At 36.2% G+C, this 19840-nt stretch overlaps 1 protein-coding gene across 7 annotated transcripts in view; it reads left to right on the forward strand.

The window, feature by feature from the left end:
- The window catches only part of RPS6KA6 (ribosomal protein S6 kinase A6), a 125339-nt gene that overhangs the window by 59896 nt on the left and 45603 nt on the right, over positions 1 to 19840 (forward strand). For 4 of the 7 annotated variants that reach the window (XM_053662437.1, XM_053662433.1, XM_053662434.1 and 1 more), the window contains 5 exons: positions 8484 to 8626; positions 11405 to 11467; positions 11953 to 12023; positions 12261 to 12349; positions 13118 to 13176. In XM_053662437.1, coding sequence (XP_053518412.1) covers positions 8484 to 8626; positions 11405 to 11467; positions 11953 to 12023; positions 12261 to 12349; positions 13118 to 13176 — 425 coding nt within the window. The remainder of the gene's footprint in view (positions 1 to 8483; positions 8627 to 11404; positions 11468 to 11952; positions 12024 to 12260; positions 12350 to 13117; positions 13177 to 19840) is intronic. The other 3 variants (XM_053662436.1, XM_037126728.2, XM_037126730.2) reach the window with 1 other exon arrangement.

Consider the following 19840-nt stretch of genomic DNA (forward strand, 5'->3'; position numbering starts at 1 on the left):
GTTCCAGCTGTGGCCTGGTGGCTTAGTTGGTTGAAGAGTCATCCCATACACTGAAAAGTTGTGGGTTTGATTCCCAGTCAGGCCACATTCCTAGGTTGTTGGTTCCACCTCAGGTCTGGGAGACTGTGGGAGGTGACTCATTCTCTCTCTCTCTCTCTCTCTCTCTCTCTCTCTCTCTCTCTCTCTCTCTCAAATCAATAAACATAACCCCAGGTAAGGATTAAAACAAAAGGCAGTTCCAATTTTTTTTTATAGAACTCTGTACTGTTTTTCTTCAGTGGCTATATTAGCCTGTATTCCCACCGACAGTGCACAGAGATTTCTATTTCTCCACATCCTTGCCAGCACTTATTGTCTGTTGGTGGTAGGCATTCTAACAGGTGTGAGGTAAAATCTCATTTCTCATTGTGGTTTTAATTACATGTCCCTAATGATTAGTGACATTGAGCATTTTTGTATGTCCATTGTGCATCTGTATGTCATCTTTGGAAAAGTGTCTATTTAGACCTATTGCCCAATTTTTTTTTTTCGATGTATGGTTGCCTCTTGTGAGTCCCTTGCTGGGAAGTGGCCTGCAACCCAGGCATGTGCCCTGACTGGGAATTGAACCGCGATTGTGGGGTTCGCAGGCCCATGCTCAATCCACTGAGCTACACCAGCCAGGGCCTATTGCCCATTTTTAAATTGGATTTTTTCCCTTTAGTGTTGAGCTTTATAAGTTCTTTATATATTTTGTATATTAATCATCTGTCAGATGTATCACTGGCATATATGTTCTCCCATGCAGTGGATTCCCTTTTCATTTTGTTGATGGTTTCTCTTGCTATGTGAAAGATTTTTAGTTTGATGTAGTACCTTTTGTTTATTTTTTCTTTGGTTTCACTGGTCTGAGGAGATATATTGGCAAAAATATTGCTACAAGAAATGTCTGAGATTATACTGCCTATGTTTTCCTTCAGGAATTTCATAGTTTTACAGGTTACTTTTAAGTCTTTAATCCATTTTGAGTTTATTCTTTGTATCCTGCTACTTAATTGAATTTATTCATTAGTTCTAGTAGTCTAGTGGTGAAATTTTCAAGATTCTCTATATACAGTATATGTCATCTGCAAATAATGACAGTTTTACTTGGTCCTTTCCAATTTGGATGCCTCTTTTTTTTCCTTGTCTGATTGCTATGGCTAGGACTTCCAATACTATGTTAAATAAGAGTAGTGAAAGCAGACATCCCTGTCTTGTTCCCTATCTTAAAAGAAACGTTTTTAGTTTTTGCCCATTAAGTATGATGATAGCTGTAGGTTTGTCATATACGGCCTTTATTACATTGAGGTATGTTCCCTCTATTCCCACTTCGCAAAGAATTTTTATCATAAATTGGTGCTGGGTTTTAGCAAATGCTTTTTCTGCATCTAATGATAATGTCATCAAAATTTTATCCTTAATTTTGTTTGTGTATGACATTTATTGTAAATCCCATTTGATCAAGGTGTGTTTTGTTTTTAATGTATTGCTGGATCTGGTTTCCTAATATTTTGTTGAGGATTTTAGCATATATGTTCATCAGAGATATTGGCCTATACTTTTCTTTGTAGTAGCTTCATGTGATTTTGGAATTAGCATAATGCTGGCCTCATAAAATGAACTTGGAAGTCTTCCCTCCTCTCGAATTCTTTGGAATGTTTGTAAAATTCACCTCTGAGGCCATCTGGTCTATGACTTTTGTTTCCTGGGGTTTTTTTGATTACTGCTTCAGTCATTAGTTATAATTGGTATATTCAGACTTTTTGATTATCCTGACTCAGTTTTGGAAGATTGTGTATTTCTAGGAATTTGTCCATCTTGCCCACTGTGGGTGGTACTAGCCAAGCCTGTAGTCTGGGGGCAAGCTCCATGCCTCCTCCAGCTCCCTAGCCATGCCCACTTGAGCCCCAGACTGGAGCCTCTAAAGGAGAAGGGCTACAAATGTCCCATTCTTACCAGCCCTTCCTCCGCCTCCACCCCAGGGGAACTGAGCTCAATGGGGTGTGGCCACCAGGACTCGGGAAGATAGGACAAAACAAACCTACAGGAGGGATGAAGACTGGCCCCCATTCCAAAGCCTCACAGTTCGATATCTGTCTCAGTCTATAGTTTCTCCAGAGAAGGAGTATACCAGAGGTTCCTCTTGGGTGCAGCCACTGGTCTTTTCCGCTGCACTAAAACCTAGCAGGGTGCTGTCACCAGTATTTGGAGGATTGGGTTACTGTACTCTCCAGGCTGGTGCTGTGAAAATAGGATTGACCCTGGAAAGGTGGCATCTAAGGGTGGTATGTGATAGGGACTCAGAACAGGGACCTCCGTAGCTGACCCTCCAGATTTCTCTTCAGAGCCATGCCACCCAGATATTCTCCTTAAGACTCCTGTATGCCCTGAGTTGTCTTCCCTCTACCAGAGCCCTGGGTGAGTTTTCCAGAGTGCATGTCAGCCTTTTAGGAAGGTGCCTGGGGTGTTAGCCCACTCCTTCCTCTTCCCAGCAGACAGAATCCCTGCTGATTTTCACTGCCAGATACTATGCAGGCTCTACTTCCTAGCCCTGATGCTCTGAGGTGTAATTCCTGGCACGGGGTTGAGACCTCATGCTCCTCAGGGGGAGTTTTGCTGCTGAGCTATCCCTCCCACTTCTCAGTTGCCACATGTGGGTGCAAGGGCCAGCCCCTTCTGTGTCTCTGCCCTTCTTATCAGTCTCTGTGAGGCTTCTTCTGTAACTCCTTAGATATAATATTCCTGTTCATCTGTCCTTCCTTTGGTCATTCAGGTTGATTGCTCTGTAATTCACCTGTAAATATGGTTTCTGAAAGACCTGAGTGTAGTTTCCACCGAGTCTGCAGCCATCTTGAGAAATGTGTGTGTGTGTGTGTGTGTATGTGTGTGTGTGTGTGTATATATACACATTCTTAAAATGGCTTCAATAATAAATATGTAGATAATTTATACTGTTTTATTATCATAACATGATTCAGGGTTTTATAATGAATAATGAACTTACAGATGTAACATTTCAACAGTCCAGTGTGATTGGTTAACGTGTGACCATTCACAACCAAGTATTTTAAAAATTCTTTTAATTTTCTGTTCTTCCATTTTCCATTCTTTCTTCCTGTCTTTTCTCTTTCACTCTTTTTTTTCCTTTCTTTCTTTCTTACCTTCTGTGTCTTTCTTCCCTCCTTTGTTCCTTCTTTTTCTATTTCATTTCTTCCTTCTATTTTAAATACTATAGTCAAAAGTACTAGATTAATTACTATTTGTCATTTATAGCAGTGGGCTGTAGTGATACAGGAATGTCCCATCTGGGCATGGTCTTCACCCTGATTCTGTGTTTCCCTATAATAATCTTAAGAGAGGGCAATACCTTTATTTTTACAAGTACACTTTAAAATTACTCCAGGCACAAGACTGAACGTAATGTTTAATAGGTTGCTCTGAATGGCAGTGGACTATAGAAAGGTGCCTTGGTGTGACTGTGCTTTGACGTTGATTTGCTTTGACCTTGATTTACCTCATTAGTGCGATTATGATTGTATAGCAGAAGATCAGTAGAATGAGAGTGTGTACCCCCACAATATCTGCATATTTGCTGGTGTAGTACTTATATTGTCTTTATGTCTTTTCTGTAGCACCCACCACTAGTCTTGTTTAAAAACTATTTAATATGACTTCCTTGGTTTATAAAAAATGTTCACTCATAATTTGCCATTGAAATTATATATCAAACACATAATTGATTTTAACTTTCTGTGGTTGCAGTTGTTTGTTTCCTGAGGGTCATACTCAGGGGTAACTTCTATAAAGAGAGGAAATAAATACATACAGTGTCAGAAATTTAAATCATACTGCACTTCAGCTAAGTATTTAAGGGACAAACTTTTTTTTTCCAATGGCTCCATCTCTTTAATCTCAAATTTCTTTTTTTTTAAATTTTTTATTATCTATTTATTTATTTATTCTCATTTTTTAAATTTAGTTATTTTTTAAGTACAGTTTTTTGTCTATTTCTCCCATCCAAGCCCCCCTGTGCCGCGCTCCCCATCTCCCCCCTACCCCCCCAGCCCTCTTCCCTGCATCCCTCACATTTGTTCCCCCAAATCCTTCCCCCCTTCTCCCTTAAATTTCCTTCCCTCTCCCCTCTGGTCACTAAGGGACAAACTTATACATAAGAAAATAAATTTAAGTAATTTTGTGATTATTTTCAAATTAATCACTGAGATTACTTTTAGTAATAGTAAATACTCATTAAATTATTGTGTTCTGGGCATGCTTTTAAAATTTTAAAGTCTCATAAAAGAGTTACATTTTGGGGGGGTTGGAGACCATATATATGGTTACACAAATATACTGTCCCCAACCCCCCAAAAACCTTTATATAGCTGATGTCTATATTTTCTTTTTATTTCAAATTAGTGACTTGGAAAAACCATTGATTAACATGTCTTTTTAAATCCTGTAGCTAACCCTTAATGTAACATAAATGTTCAGTTCATTACTGAGCCAATTCTAGTGTTAAATATCATTTTGTCAGAAATAGTACAGCAAAGGACCTCTGTGGAGTGTCATAAATCTCTGAAAGCTAATTCTGGATAAGAAAATTCTCTTCCCTTTCTTCTTGTCACTGGAATGTCAAAGATGCCAATGTTCTTCTCTACAAGGTTGTTATATTCAGCTGAACTGACCTTGAAGAATAGCTTTTATTACATTTACTTTTGAAATGGGATATGCAGCCAGGTAGCAGGGAGTGAAGGGGGGAAATGGGCATAACTTTACTTGAAAAACAATAAAAAAAAACCATAGTGGGGCATTGAAAATATTTTTAAATATGCTAAAAATCATACTACATTGTTGTATAAGGATAAGAGATTTTGAAATTAGAATATTGAGCATGATGAGAAAATCAGTTTCTGTGGTCTGTAAATTGAAGTATTAATGTTGGTATTTTATTTAAAAACTAATCGGGGCTCATAGCTTTCTTCATTTATAGAATTAAGGTATAATTTATATAGAGTAAAAGTTATCTTTTAGATCTTTATAGTGCTGGATTTATTCTGTATCTTGACAGCGTCATTGCCAATACTGTGATTGTGATGTTGTCATATAGTTTTTGTAAGATATCACCATGGGGGAAATTGGGCGAAGGGTAAACAGCATCTGTTTTACTTCATATAACTGCAGTAAGTTTTTAATAGTTTTTATATATAAAGTTTAATTTAAGAAAAATTACTCTTTCATGTATAGTTTGTTTTGTAAGCTTGGATAAATGCATACAGTCTTAAAACTACCACAAATATCAAGATATAAAAGTTCCATCACACCCCAACCCCAATTTTCCCACTACAAGTCAATCCTCCCTTTATCCATAGACAACCACCAATTTGCTCTCTGGCCCTATGGTTCTGCCTTTTCCACATGTAATATAGGCTTAAAGTACATATATAGGCTTTTGAGTCTGGCTTCATTTATTTAGGATAATACATTTGAGATTCATCTATATTGTTGTATGTACCAATGCTTGCTTTTTAATTGCTGAGTAATGTTCTATTTTATAATGGTACCATGATTTGTTTATCTAGTCCCCAATTAAGGGGTATTTGGGTTGTTTCCTGTTTAATTCAGCAGTGAAGAATAAAGCCACCATAAATATTCACATATAGGTTTTATGTGAACATAAACTTTTATTTCACTTGAGTAAATACTAAGGGAGTAGGATTGCTTGGTCATGTGGTAAGTGCGTTTCACTTAATGAGAAAAGTCCAAAATGTTTTCTAATGTGTCTGTGCCATTTTGCATAGCCACTAGCAATGTATGAGAGCTCTGTTTGCTTTGCGCCCTCACCATTATTGATACTGGCAGCATTTTTTATTTTAGCTCTAATGGCTATGTAGTATAGTATCTCATTGTGGTTTTAATTTGCATTTCCCTTAGTAGCTAATGACATTGAGCATCTTTTCATGTATTTATTTCTTTGGAGAAGTGTCTGTTCAGATCTTTCTCCCATTAAAAAATTGTATTGTTTGTTTTCTTATTATTCATTTATGAGTGTTTGTTTATGTTAGTGGAAAAATTTAATTTTTGAAAATTGACATGTGCATAGTTGCAAAAGACAAAAACATAAATAAATCTAACAAAATTAGAGCTAGAGATTTACTTATTTACTTATTTATTTATTTTTATTATTGTTCTGTTACAGTTGTACTGCCCTTTCCTCCATTGCTCACCCCTACTCCATCTCCGCCACTGTCACAGTCCATCCTCCCAATTGTCCCTCTATTCCTGTGCATTTGCTTTTACTCTGAATAGAAGTCCTTTATCAGATATTTGATTTGCAAATATTTTCTTTCAGACTACAGCCTCTTTTTCATTTTCTCAATGATATCTTTGGAAAAGAAGTTTTTTTTTCCTTTTATTTTTAGAGAGGGGAATGGAGGGAGAAAGAGAGAGAAGGAAACATCAGTGTGTGGTTGCCTCTTATGTGGCTGGCCCCCACTGGGGACCTGGCCCGCAACCCAGGCATGTGCCCCGACTGGGAATTGAACCTGCGACCCTTTGGTTCGCAGCTTGTGCTCAATCCACTGAGCTATGCCAGCCAGGGCTGAAAAGAAGTTTTTGATTTTGATAAAGTTCAGTTACCAGCACTTCTATTTTAGGGATTATAGTTTTGATGTTATATCTAAGAAATCCTTGCCAAATCCAAAATCACAAATATAGTCTCTTATATTTCTTTGGCAATTTTACAGTTTTAGGTTTTACATTTAGTTCTGTGATTCATATTGATTTAATGTTTATTTGTAGTATAGATAAAGATTTTTATGTCAGTAACCTGTTGTTCTGTCACCATTTGTTAAAATGACTGACCTTTCTTCATGGAATTGCTTTTAGGTCTTTGTCAGAAATCAATTGACAATATATAGCCAGTTCTATTATAATACAACACATTTGATCTTCAAAATCATTGCATTATGCAGTATTGCATAATAAAAAGCATGGGACTTATGTTGAATATGGGTTAAGAGTTTAGTGGTAACTATATAACCATTGACACATTGGAGCAACATAGGAAACTGATAAAAATGGTATCATTGTTTTACATAATCTAAATTATTAAGAGTATATAAATACTGTAATAAATATGGTACCTCCCCTTGAAAAAATTTTAATTTCACTTGTAGACTTACTGTCAGAAAGGTTGCAGTTTTTAAGTTATCGTGAAGAGGTGGAAGGTAGTTTATTTGGAATTGGGAGGGAAGTATAACACTACAGGTGGACAAGCGTGGCTTGTAACACACATGGTGAGCTGAAATACTTGGTAGATGTTTAAAGTGTTTGAATGTATGAATTTCTACTGGGCTTGGTTCAGTGAGGTGCAGTTTTCTGGTGTTTCATCTAATGCTTCTTACAGACAAATTGAACATAACCCAACATGAAATATAATATTCAAATTCATGTTTTCCTCAAGTTGTTTCCTAATGTATCAACTGCATTAGAAAAATTTGTATTTTCAAAACAAACATTATAGCAGAATTGACTGTATGTGTCAGTTTATTCTCGGAGACTATTTATTTGTGTGTTTATGTCTAGCTTTTCTTCAATACCACATTCTCTTGATTACTGTAATTAAGTTTATGATAAGTATGGAAGTCAGGTAGTATAAGTTCTTCAATTATTTTCTCCTTTTTCTAAATTGTTTTGGGTATCATATTGCTTTGTCTTTTTATATAAGTTTTATTTATTTTATTCAGCTTATTAATTTCTACAAAAAAACTTGCTGGGAATTTTATTAAAGTTTAATTGAATCTTTACATCAGTTTTGGGGGGATTGATACCTTTAACAACACCAAATTTTCCAAACCATACACACAGTATATCTCGCCATTTACTTAGATCTACTTTAATTTCTTTCATCAGTGTTCCTAGTTTTCAGCGTACAGGTCTTCCATATACTTTGTATATTCATACTTATGGACTTCAAGGGTATTTTTGGTGTTATTATAAGTGGCACTTTAAAAATTTCAATTTCTAAATTTTCATTGCTAGTATATAAAAATAAGATTAATTTTAAACAAAAATGGAAACTCACCAAAGCTAAATCAAAATGAGCTTTTTCAATATTTTTAAAAGTATAAGTTACTATTTCTTTTGTTTTAGTATATTTTAAAAACTTAGACCTCTATGACAGCTTCGATTTAATTGTTGACTCAAATTGTTGAATGTTACTCTAGTATAGACATGAAAACATATTTTCAGATGAGATTTAACTGAGCAATCTTTAAATGCTCTTAAACAGTATCATTATTAAATATAGGCTATTTTCTATTATTGGTATCACAGCTTTCTTAACAGTAATTATAGAACATCCATGGATGATTTTAAGGTTTAAATGTATAATTTTGTTTCTTTTGGCATTTTCTATTTTCTGAAGATCTTCACATATATTTTTATGTAAATTGTTATTATAGATTTTGGACTCAGCAAGGAATCAGTAGATCAAGAAAAGAAGGCCTACTCATTTTGTGGTACAGTGGAGTATATGGCTCCTGAAGTAGTAAATAGGAGAGGTCATTCCCAGAGTGCTGATTGGTGGTCATATGGTGTGCTTATGGTAAGTAGTGTTATTTTCTAAAATTATGCTAATATAAAATCAGTAGTATTTAGAAAATTTTAATTTAAATTTGAGAAAGTGTCAGGTGAGAATAGGATTTCAATAATTCATGATAATTTTAAAACTTGTGCTTGGCTAGCTGTTTACAGTAAGAATTAGGAGTTTGGTGTTCTGGCTTATTTTAAAGTTACTAGATACAATGGCAGTTGTCTTTTGAAACCTAAAGTGCCTAGAAGAAAAACCTAGGCAGTAAATAAACTCTTTGACATTGGTCTTAGCAATTTTTGGGGGGGAGTTATGTCTTCCAGGCAAGAGCAACAAAAGCAAAAATAATCAAATGGGACTATAGCGAACTAAAAAAGCTTTTATACACCAAGAGAAATCATCAACGGGAGGAAATTAATGGGAGGAAATTTTGCAAATGATGTATATTATGAAGCATTTTATATCCACAATATATAAAGAACTCAAACATGGCAACATCAAAAAAATCTGATGAAAAGATGAACAGATGAACAGAAATATCTATTTACAGATATGTCTGCAAAGAAGATATGCAGATCCCAGTAGATGCATGACAATATTCTCAACATCATTAATCATCAGGGATATGCAAATCAAAACCACAATGAGATAACACCTCAGATCTGTGAGAGTGGCTATTATCAAAAAGTCAACAAATGACAAGTGTTGGAGAGGTTGTGGAGAAAAGGGAACCCTCCTGTGCTGTTGGTGGGATTTTAAATTGGTGTAGTCACTGTGGAAAACAGTATGAAGTAACCTGAAAAAATTAAAAATGGATCTGCCATACAACCCAGCAATTCCATTTCTGGGTATTTATCCAAAGAAAATGAAAACACTAATTTGACAAGATATATGCACCTCTATGTACATTTCATTAGTATTTACTATAACCAAGATATGGAAGCAACTTAGGTATCCACTAATAGATGAATGTATAAAAATGATGTGATACATTTACACAATGGCATATTACTTGGCCATAAATAAGAATAAAATCTCGCCATTTGAGGCAATATGGATGGATCTAGAGAGTATTTGGCTTAGTGAAATAAGACAGACAAAACACAAATTTTGAATGATTTCGTTTTCATGTGGAATCTAAACAAATAATACGAACAAATCAAAACAAAAACAGACTGACAGAGAACAAACTGATAGACTGATAGCTGCCTCGGGGGAGGTCAGTGGGGGGATGTTTGAAAAGGGTAAAGGGGATTAAGACATAGAAGCTTTTAGTTATAAAATAAGTCATAAGCATCTTATAACATATACAGCATAAGGAATATAGTCAATAATATTAGAATAATTTATATAGTGACATGGCTACTTGTAAGATACCTAAATGTTTTATTATTATGTGATATTCCTGAAGCTTATTTACTATTGTAGTTCAGCTGTAAAAACAATAGAAAAAGGTCTACCAGGTTTTAGTAGTTATATAGTATTTTAATTAATTATCGTAGGATTTAACACCTTACCATACATTGCCTTATTGTCAGATTGTTTCAGGCTTGTCCATAGTAAGATTTTCAACCTCTTGAGGAGAGCAGTCATATGTCACACTACCCTTTGTCTCCCTCGGTACCTACTACAGTTGGCATATTCACTAACTAATCTGGTAGAAGATTAAACATATAAGTTGCAGTGTTAATTAGGTTAATAAATGACTAGCTATTGAATTAGATACAGTTTGATTTTGAAGCCTGATAATCCATTTTGCCTATTTATCACTGAATGACACTTAATATGACTCACATCAGTATACTGAATGCCTTTTATAAGACCGGCATTTGGGGAAGGCAGTGGGGTAAGAACTGACTAGAAGTACAATATTTGGCATTTTCTGTGACCTAAGAAGGCATGCAGTCTGCTTGAGGAAACAATTGGGATAGCTAAGTAAACTGACTGGAAGTACCTTAGAAATTTAAACTAGAATTAAATAAAAGCTGATGTATGAAAAGTGGAGAAGGGACCTCAAAATCATCCTTCAAAGATGGATAAAATTTAAATAGCTACATGTCAAGAAGGATAATATTGTGATCATATTAGCAAAGACCTGGAGAATACATTGACTAGAATAGTAGTGAAGAATGAGGGTGATGGTGGAGGAAATGGGGCTATAAGTCTTAAGTCTTTGCATGTAATTTTCTGGGGAGCAGGAAATTTGAAGGTTCTCAAACAGGATAGTAATTATAGGAAAAAGTGTTTTGCAGGGAAGATTAGCCTTGACAGAATTATATAAATGGATTGTAAATGGAGGAAACTAGAAGTACAAAGGTCAACAAGGTCTCCTTACAAAACAGTTGTAAAGTTATAGAGTGTAGAAGAGGAAATCTTAAAGACATTTGAAAGGCTTGGGGGTGGGAGATTGGAGTTTGAGAGAGATGATTCCCATACATCATAATTCCCTTCTTTTTCCCTCTTCTTTGACTCTCATAGCTATCCCTTCAGTTTCCAGTTGAGAACCATTAATATCAATTTGGTAGGGAAAACTGGGGCTTGGGAGAGATTGAGGCTGAATCAGATTTGCGAGTCATCAGGATATAGGACAGAGTTGAATGGATAAGCTAATAACTGAGGTTTTGAGTTCATAATGAACAGAGGACTGAGGCCAAAGCCGTTACTGAATCTAAGTTTAAGGTTTTAATATTGATATAAAAAATTTAATGTACTATGATGACCATTTTTAGACCTAGTCTTTTTTATACCATTAATTAACGTTCTAATCATTTGCATTGCAATTAAATCTTTTAGGGAAAATATTTTCCTCATGATGTGTACAACTGTCTCAGTTTTTTCTTTTTAAAGAAGTTATTGGTGAGTGTGTGTTGTATGTATGTGTGTGTAACTTCTCCTTTTTAGTTCCTATATTTAGAGGAGTGAGGGGAATGAGAATGGTTAAATCTTTCTTGATAATTTATAAATTTGAAATTGTTTAATGCTTATTTTTAGTTTCCTTTGTTGGTTAAATTGTTTGCTTTAAGAGCATATCTTTGCAAAGAAAATGCCTTGTGTCTATTTCCAAATTTCTTTGGTAACTTAACCAAACCCAACAGCACTGAAAACAATTGGCTGGTTTAATTTACTGATCATCTATCAGTTGAGTTATATATAGTGGGGTACCAGAAGTGTATTTCCTTAAGTGACCTAGTTTTTTGCTCCTATTTTGTCACACTGTCATGTACAATAGATTCCGTGTGATTTGATGATCATATAAGTCTTAATTTTTTCCTAAAGAATTTCATTGTATATTCCAAGGTGTGCTAAATTGATTATATTATCTTTTTGTTTGTTTGTTTTAGTTTGAAATGCTTACTGGTACTCTGCCATTTCAAGGTAAAGACAGAAATGAGACCATGAATATGATATTAAAGTAAGTATAAACATTATTTTTTTCTTTTAGGAAAATTTTTTGCTTTCAGTTTGAGAAATTTGTTGTGGGTTTAAATTCATACAAAAGAACATTTATATACTGTGTTTTATTTTTTTTCTATCATATGGGGGACATTATCTACCACTGTGCAAGCATTCTTTAAAATTCTTTTGGAGATTTGTAAATTGAGAAGTGTGGCTAGATTTAAATGAAATTTTCTAAAATCATCTTTTCCAGAGCAAAACTTGGAATGCCTCAGTTTCTTAGTGCTGAAGCACAAAGTCTGCTAAGGATGTTATTCAAAAGGAATCCAGCTAATAGATTGGGTATTGTTTATTTTCTTAGCTTTTGTAATAATGCACTGCATGCTTTGAGAGAATGATTATAACTTTATGTATTCTGGCTTAAGTTCTTTACTGCCACTATACATTTATACCTAGAACTTTGTGTTTTGTACATTCAAAGATTCCAGTAAGTTCTGTTATGTCTATGATTAAAAATGGAATGATCTAGCTATTCAGTACTTCTGTTTAATATACATTATTATGTATAGCATGTGGATTTCCTCTTTTGAAATTATCCACAGAATGGTACAGGTAATCCTTTTAGATATTTGAAGATAATTATTTTCTTGTCCCAATGTACTTCAAGGTGAATACTATGTTTTCATAACTGCTTGTTATTTGTCCACTTTCAGGTAATCCTATTATCTATTCTATTTATGTCCTTAGGTTAAAATTCCAGTCACTTTATGATGTACTTTTTAATTTGGCATATATATATGAGGTCATAAGTTCATTATGAAGAAAAGAACATTTACTTACATTTTAATGTCATATCAGACATGATTTTTATTTGCTTTGGAAGGTATTTTAGTATTTCATGTTATTCTATGTGCTTAATGTGTATATAATTTATTTTTTCATATTAAATCGAAAGAACCAATTAATAAAATATCAAATGAAAAATCATAAACCTTACCCTACAAGGAATATATAAAATATGTGTACTCCTCTTTATAGATAACAGCCTGAAAGCCACCTATAAAGATTGAAGAAAGTCACACCAGTAAAAAACTCTTTCTGTTTTTATAGGTTCAGAAGGAGTTGAGGAAATCAAAAGACATAATTTTTTTGCAAATATTGACTGGAATGTAAGTTCAGTAGAAAGTTTCTTATTGAGTCATTTTAATATAATTCAAAACTGAAGAGTCAATGGTAATATATGGACTTTGCTGATAAATTCATTTGTTTTGCTAGTATGATAATTTTATTGGGGTAACATTGGTTAATAATATAAGTTCCAGGTATGCAACATTATAATTCGATATCTATATACACTATAGCATGCTCACTACCAAAAGTCTAGTTTTCATCTGTCACCATGTATTTGACCATCTTTACCCATTTTACCCTCCCCCCACTTTCCTCCTGGTAACCAGCAATCTGTTGTCTGTATTTATGAGCTTGTTTTTTTTTCTTTTGTTTGTTGATTTGTTTCTTTTTTTGTTTTATATTTCACATATGAGTGAAATCATATGGTTTTATCCTTTCACACCTGACTTATTTCACTTAGTATAATACCCTCAAGATCTATCTGTGTTGTTGCAAATTCATCCAGACATCTTCTGGGTCAAGGTAACTGCCATAATATGCTACACCTGTAAATAAAAGTAACTTAAACCAGTAAATATGTGGATGATATTTACTGAATTTTTGTTTCTCATTTGTTTTACCTGTTAAGTATGATTAATATTCTCCCCTGTTCCAGGTTGGAGAATGTGGAGGAGGAGAATGTGAAAGGGGAAAAAGAATGAATGATAGGGCAGATTATTACACAAAATGAATTCTGAAGAATCTAACATGTTATTTAATTTCAAGTGGTTCTTTGTCATGTATTAGAAAAATTAAATTTCTTAAGGACTGAATATCTTGGTACAGGTATTTCACTAAATTTTGAGAAGATGTGAAAACAGAAATATTGTGAAACTCTGCTAGGTCTTTGTGTGTGTGTGTGTGTGTGTGTGTGTGTGTGTGTATAAAGTTGCAATTCCTAGCTAGTAAGCTTTTCTTAGAAAAACCCATTTTTGTTAATCTGTTTGGCAACACAGCTCTAGGTATATTTTATGTACTATCAATCATATGTACTATCAGGTAAGTGTTTTTGATTTTCTAGTTCTGGGATTGGTACTGAACATTTTTTCAAAAGAAAATGTCTTGAATTCTAGAGCAGAGTTAGAGAGACACTATTTGCTGATCTAATCATTATTTAATCTGGTTTATAGAAGACATTTTAGAAGGCAATATTTTGATTTATTTTTTGTAAATCATTAATGTTAATACCCTAAAAGGTCACTTAATTCACATGGTGCATGGGAGTTCCCTTTGCCATATTTGTGTGCACAACTCTTTTGGGGTCCTTATACACATGTGTTATTTTTTAGTGATGCTTCTATACTCTTCCTTTTCCCTAAACTAGAAAACTAGAAATTTTTATTTTCCATCATTCTTTTTTTTTTAAGATTTTATTTATTTATCTTTAGAGGGGAAGGGAAGGAGAGAGGGAGAGAAACATCAATGTAGGGTTGCCTTTTGTGCATCCCCTGCTGGGAACTGGCCTGCAACCCAGGCATGTGCCCTGACTGGGAATCGAACCGCGATTGTCTTGTTCGCAGGCCCACGCTCAATCCACTGAGCTACACCAGCCAGGGCAATTTTCCATCATTCTTATACCTGAACAGTTTATGTTCATTGCTCATAATTTAAATGAACAATGGAATGTTTATATAAAAGTAAATGAAAATTATTTTAATTTTCTTTTTTTAATTTAATTATTGTTCAAGTACAGTTTTCTGTCTTTTACTCCCATCCCAGCCCACCCCCCAGTGCTCCCCACCTCCCTCCCATTTCCACCCACTTTAGTTGTCCATGTGTCCTTTATACTAGTTTCTGTAAATCCTTCCCCTTTTTCCCCTGAAATTCCCTCCCCTCTCCCCTCTGGTTGCTGTCCCCCTGTTCTCCGTTTCAGTGTCTTTGTTTTTATTTTGCCTGCTTGTTTGTTGTTTAGCTTCCTGTGAAATCATATGGTATTTGTCTTTCAACACCTGGCTTATTTCACTCAGCATAATGCTTTCCAGTTCCATCCATGCTGTTGCAAAGGGTAGGAGCTCCTTCTTTCTCTCTGCTGCATAGAATTCCATTGTGTATATGTACCACAATTTTTGGATCCATTCATTTACTGACGGGCACCTAGGTTGCTTCCAGCTCTTGGCTATTGTAAATTGTGCTGCTATGAACATTGGGGTGCATAGGTTCTTTGATATTGATGTTTTAGGATTCTTAGGATATAATCCCAGCAGCGGAATTGCTGGATCAAAAGGCAGGTCCATTTTTAGTTTTCTGAGAAAATCCCATACTGTTTTCCATAATGGTTGTACCAGTCCGCAATCCCACCAACAGTGAACTAGGGTGCCCTTTTCCCCACAACCTATCGAACACGTGTTGTTTGTTGCTTTGTTTATAATAGCCATTCTGATTGGTGTAAAGAGGTATCTCATTATTGTTTTAATTTGCATCTCTCTGATAGCTAGTGATTGATATTGAGCATCTTTTTTTTAAAATTTATTGAGTTATTTTTCAAGTACAGTTTTCTTTTGTCAATTTCTCCCATCCCAACCCCCCCTCCGCCCCATCTCCCCACCTCCTTCCCATCCCCCCCCTCCCCACAGTCCTCATCCCTGTGTCTTTCATACCTGTTCTTCAAAATCCCTCCTCGGTTTTCCCCTTAAATTCCCTTCCCTCTCCCCTCTGGTCGCTGCCCACTTGTTCTCTATTTTAGTGTCTTTGTTTTTATTCTATTTGCTTGTTTATTTTGTTATTTAGCTTCCTGTTAAAGGTGAGATCATATGGTATTTGTCCTTCAATGCCTGGCCTATTTCACTCAGCATAATGCTTTCCAGTTCCATCCATGTTGTTGCAAAGGGTAGTAGCTCCTTCTCTCTGCTGCATAGAATTCCATTGTGTATATGTACCACAATTTTTTGATCCATTCATTTACTGACGGGCACCTAGGTTGCTTCCAGCTCTTGGCTATTGTAAATTGTGCTGCTATGAACAGACAAAGGTTTAATCTCCAAAATATACAAAGAACTTACAAGACTCCACTCTAGGAAGACATCGAACCCAATTAAAAACTGGGAAAAGGACTTGAACAGACACTTCTCCAAAGAGGACATACAGAATATCCAGAGACACATGAAGAGGTGCTCAATATCGTTAGCTATCAGAGAGATATTGAGCATCTTTTCATGTGTCTCTGGCTCCTCTGTATGTCCTCCTTGGAGAAGAGTCTGTTCAAGTCCTTTTCCCATTTTTTTAAAATTTTTTTATTGATTATGCTGTTACAGTTGTTCTATTCTCCCTTTATTCCCCTCCACCCTACCCCCCATCCCCCCATCCCCCCCTTTAGTTTATGACCTTTAGTCTCAAGTCCTTTAGATTCTATATTTCCCATGCTATTCTTGCCCCCCCCATCTATTTTCTATCTACTGTCTATGCTACTTATTTTCTGTACCTTCTCCCCCCTTCTCCTCCTCCCACTCCCCTGTTGCTAACCCTCCTTGAGATCTTCATTTCTATGTTTCCACTCCTGATCTAGCTGTCCTTTTAGTTTGCTTTTGTTTTCGGTGTGGTTGTTAATAACTGTGAATTTGTTGTCCTTTCACTGTTCATGTTTCTTTAACTTCTTTTTCTTCGATAAGTACCTTTAACATTTCATATAATAAGGGCTTGGTGATGATGAACTCCTTGAATTTGATCTTATCTGAGAAGCACCTTATCTGTCCTTCCATTTTAAATGAAAGTTTTGCTGGATAGAGCAATCTTGGTTGTAGGTCTTTAGATTTCATGACTTGGAATACCTCTTTTCAGCCCCTTCTTGCCTGTAAGGTCTCTTTTGAGAAATCCGCTGACAGTCTGATGGGGACTCCTTTGTAGGTGACTGTTCCCTTAGCTCTTGCTGCTTCTAGGATTCTCTCCTTCATTTTAATCTTGGCTAATGTAATTATGATGTGCCTTGGTGTGTTCCTTCTTGGGTCCAACTTCTTTGGTACTCTCTGAGCTTCCTGGATTTCCTGGAATTCTATTTTCTTTGCCAGATTGGGGAAATTCTCCTTTATTATTTGTTCAAATAAGTTTTCCACTGGTGGCTGTGCCTTTCCCCCTTCTGGTACCCCTATAATTCGGATGTTGGAGCGTTTAAAGATGTCCTGAAGGTTCCTAAGACTCTCCTCATTTCTTTGAATTCTTGCTTCTTGACTCTTTTCTGTTTGGCCATTATTTGCTTTCTTCTGGTCCACTCCATTGATTTGAGTCCCAGTTTCCTTTTCATTGCTATTGGTGTCCTGTGCAATTCCATTCATTTCAATTAGTTTCGCCTTCATATATTTGTCTAATTTGTCGGTATAATCAACCAGTTCTGTGAGGATCCTGATCACCAATGTTTTAAACTGTGCATCTGTGAGTTTTGCTATTTCTTCATCGCTTAGATTTATTGGCTCTGGGGCTCTGAGATCCTCCTGCGCCATTCTTGGTCTGTTCGGCCCCTTTAAGAAGTGGCGCCTTGGATTCCCAGGTTGCTGGGTTGTGACGTTGCATGTGGGGGCGTGGCCAGAGCGGGGAAATGGCGACCCCCTCTGCCGCTTTTCACAGCTGGGTGCGGAGGAGCAGTGCCTTAGGTGGTTCACCTGGGCCGGGCCACTCAGAGTCGCTGGGTTATGACGCTGTATGTGGAGGTGGGGTCAGAGCAGGGAAATGGCGGTGCCCTCCACTGCCCCTTGCCGTGGGGACCTGCCTGCCCGGTCCAACCGCCCACTCCCTCGCCTGTCCACCCTCGCACAAATGCGCGACCTCAGTCAACACGCAGCCCTGGGCCTGGCTGTCTCCCCCGTGGTCGCTCGCCTGGTTGCTCGCTGGGTCGCTCACTAGGTCTGACCCTGCGCCTGGATTCCGCGGGCCTGAGTGTGTCTGGCCGAGTCCTCCTGTGCAACCCTGCTCCGCCAGCCACTGGTTTCGCCCCTTACCAGTCAGGCTGAAGAATTTGTTGTTAACGGACTTCCAAAAAGTTCAATTTTCCCTGTTCTGGCTGTGTTTTCTGTTGCTAATATTTAGTTTTCTCTAATCTTGGTTGTGTGAGAAGGCACGGCACATCCACCTATGCCTCCATCTTGGCGGAAGTCCCTTTTCCCATTTTTTAATTGGGTTGCTTGTCTTCTTAGAGTGGAGTCGTGTAAGTTCTTTTTATATTTTGGAGATTAAACCTTTGTCTGAGGTATCATTGGCAAATATGTTTTCCCATACAGTTGGTTGTCTTTTTATTTTAATGTGTTTTCTTTAGCCACTCAGAAGCTTTTTATTTTGATGAGATCCCATTTGTTTATTCTTTCCTTTATATTCCTTGCTCTAGGGGACATATCAGTAAAAATGTTGCTGCATGAAATATCAGATTTTCCTGCCAATGTTCTCCTCTAGGACTTTAATGGTGTCACACCTTATATTTAAGTCTTTTGTTCACCTTGAATTTATTTTGGTGTGTGGTGTAAGTTGGTGCTCAAGTTTCATTTTTTTTGCATGTAGCTATCCAGTTCTCCCAAAACCATTTAATTTTCTATTAATTTTTCCCTGCTATGGGTCTGCTAACATTAAAGAAATGTAGAGTTACTCAAAAAGTAGATGTTCATATACTGCAAGATTTTGTCTGTCATAAACATAAATGTTAAGAAGTTAGATAGACATGATTAAGTTTTTGAATTCTATAATAAGGTCCCTAGATAATACCTTTAATGCACATTTTTATGGGAAAACAAAATATTTTAAGTGAAATACTAGGTCTGTCCAGAAGGTATCCAGCCATGTAATATGAAAAGTAGAAACACTTATTGAAGAAGTACAAGACACAAGAAACATTGTGTATAAGGCAATGATGCCTCACTTCTGTTCAAAGTAGGCACCTTGGGACCTTACACAGTTCTTCCAATTGCTATCAGCTGCCCCATCATAATTTCCTGAATCTCACTGATGGTATGAAATCTCTTCTCTTTCAAAGGTGATTTTAATTTTGGGAAAAGCCAGAAGTCATAGGGGCCAAATATGGGCTGTAGCTGGGCTGAGCCACCTGGGTGATTTGATGTTTTGCCAAAGCTCTGCATGAGATGTGATGTATGAGTGGGCATGTTGTCATGGTGAAGCTGCCAATCACCATTTGCCCATAGCTGTGGCCTTTGAATCATCTGAATAGTTTCCATGTAGGAATATTCAAGCTCAGTGCAAAATTTGATACAGATTTCGTTGCTCTACTCATTTAGTCATTTTGAATGTGACAGCCACATGGTACACATGCTCACTCAAGGGTGTGTAATGCCCCCACCGAATATACAGTGACATCATCATTGTTTGTGCTTGTCCATTTTAGTCCACTCTCCTTGGCTGCTAGGTTACATTTATTTCACGCAAACTGTTCACATTATATTAACAATAGCTGGGCATTTTCTAGACAGATCTTGTATATAGTTATTGCAGATAGTCTAGTTATTACTTTTGAAATCACTGAGTGTTGTTCATTATTTCTCCATGGTAACAGTGTGACATATTCTGTATGGTTATTTTACCAGAAAAAATTCAAAACTGTTTTTGATATCCAAAACTCGGCACCATTATTCTTTGTAAAAGCAACATGTTGCATCAGTACTTATTTGTAATCTCACTTGATTCTGTTCATTCTTTCTCAAATATTTGGAATTTGGTTAAGAGGTATCTGAATCT

Source organism: Artibeus jamaicensis, unplaced genomic scaffold, assembly GCF_021234435.1.
Source record: "Artibeus jamaicensis isolate MK-2021 breed Jamaican fruit bat unplaced genomic scaffold, CSHL_Jam_final contig_241, whole genome shotgun sequence".
Lineage (NCBI taxonomy): Eukaryota > Metazoa > Chordata > Mammalia > Chiroptera > Phyllostomidae > Artibeus > Artibeus jamaicensis.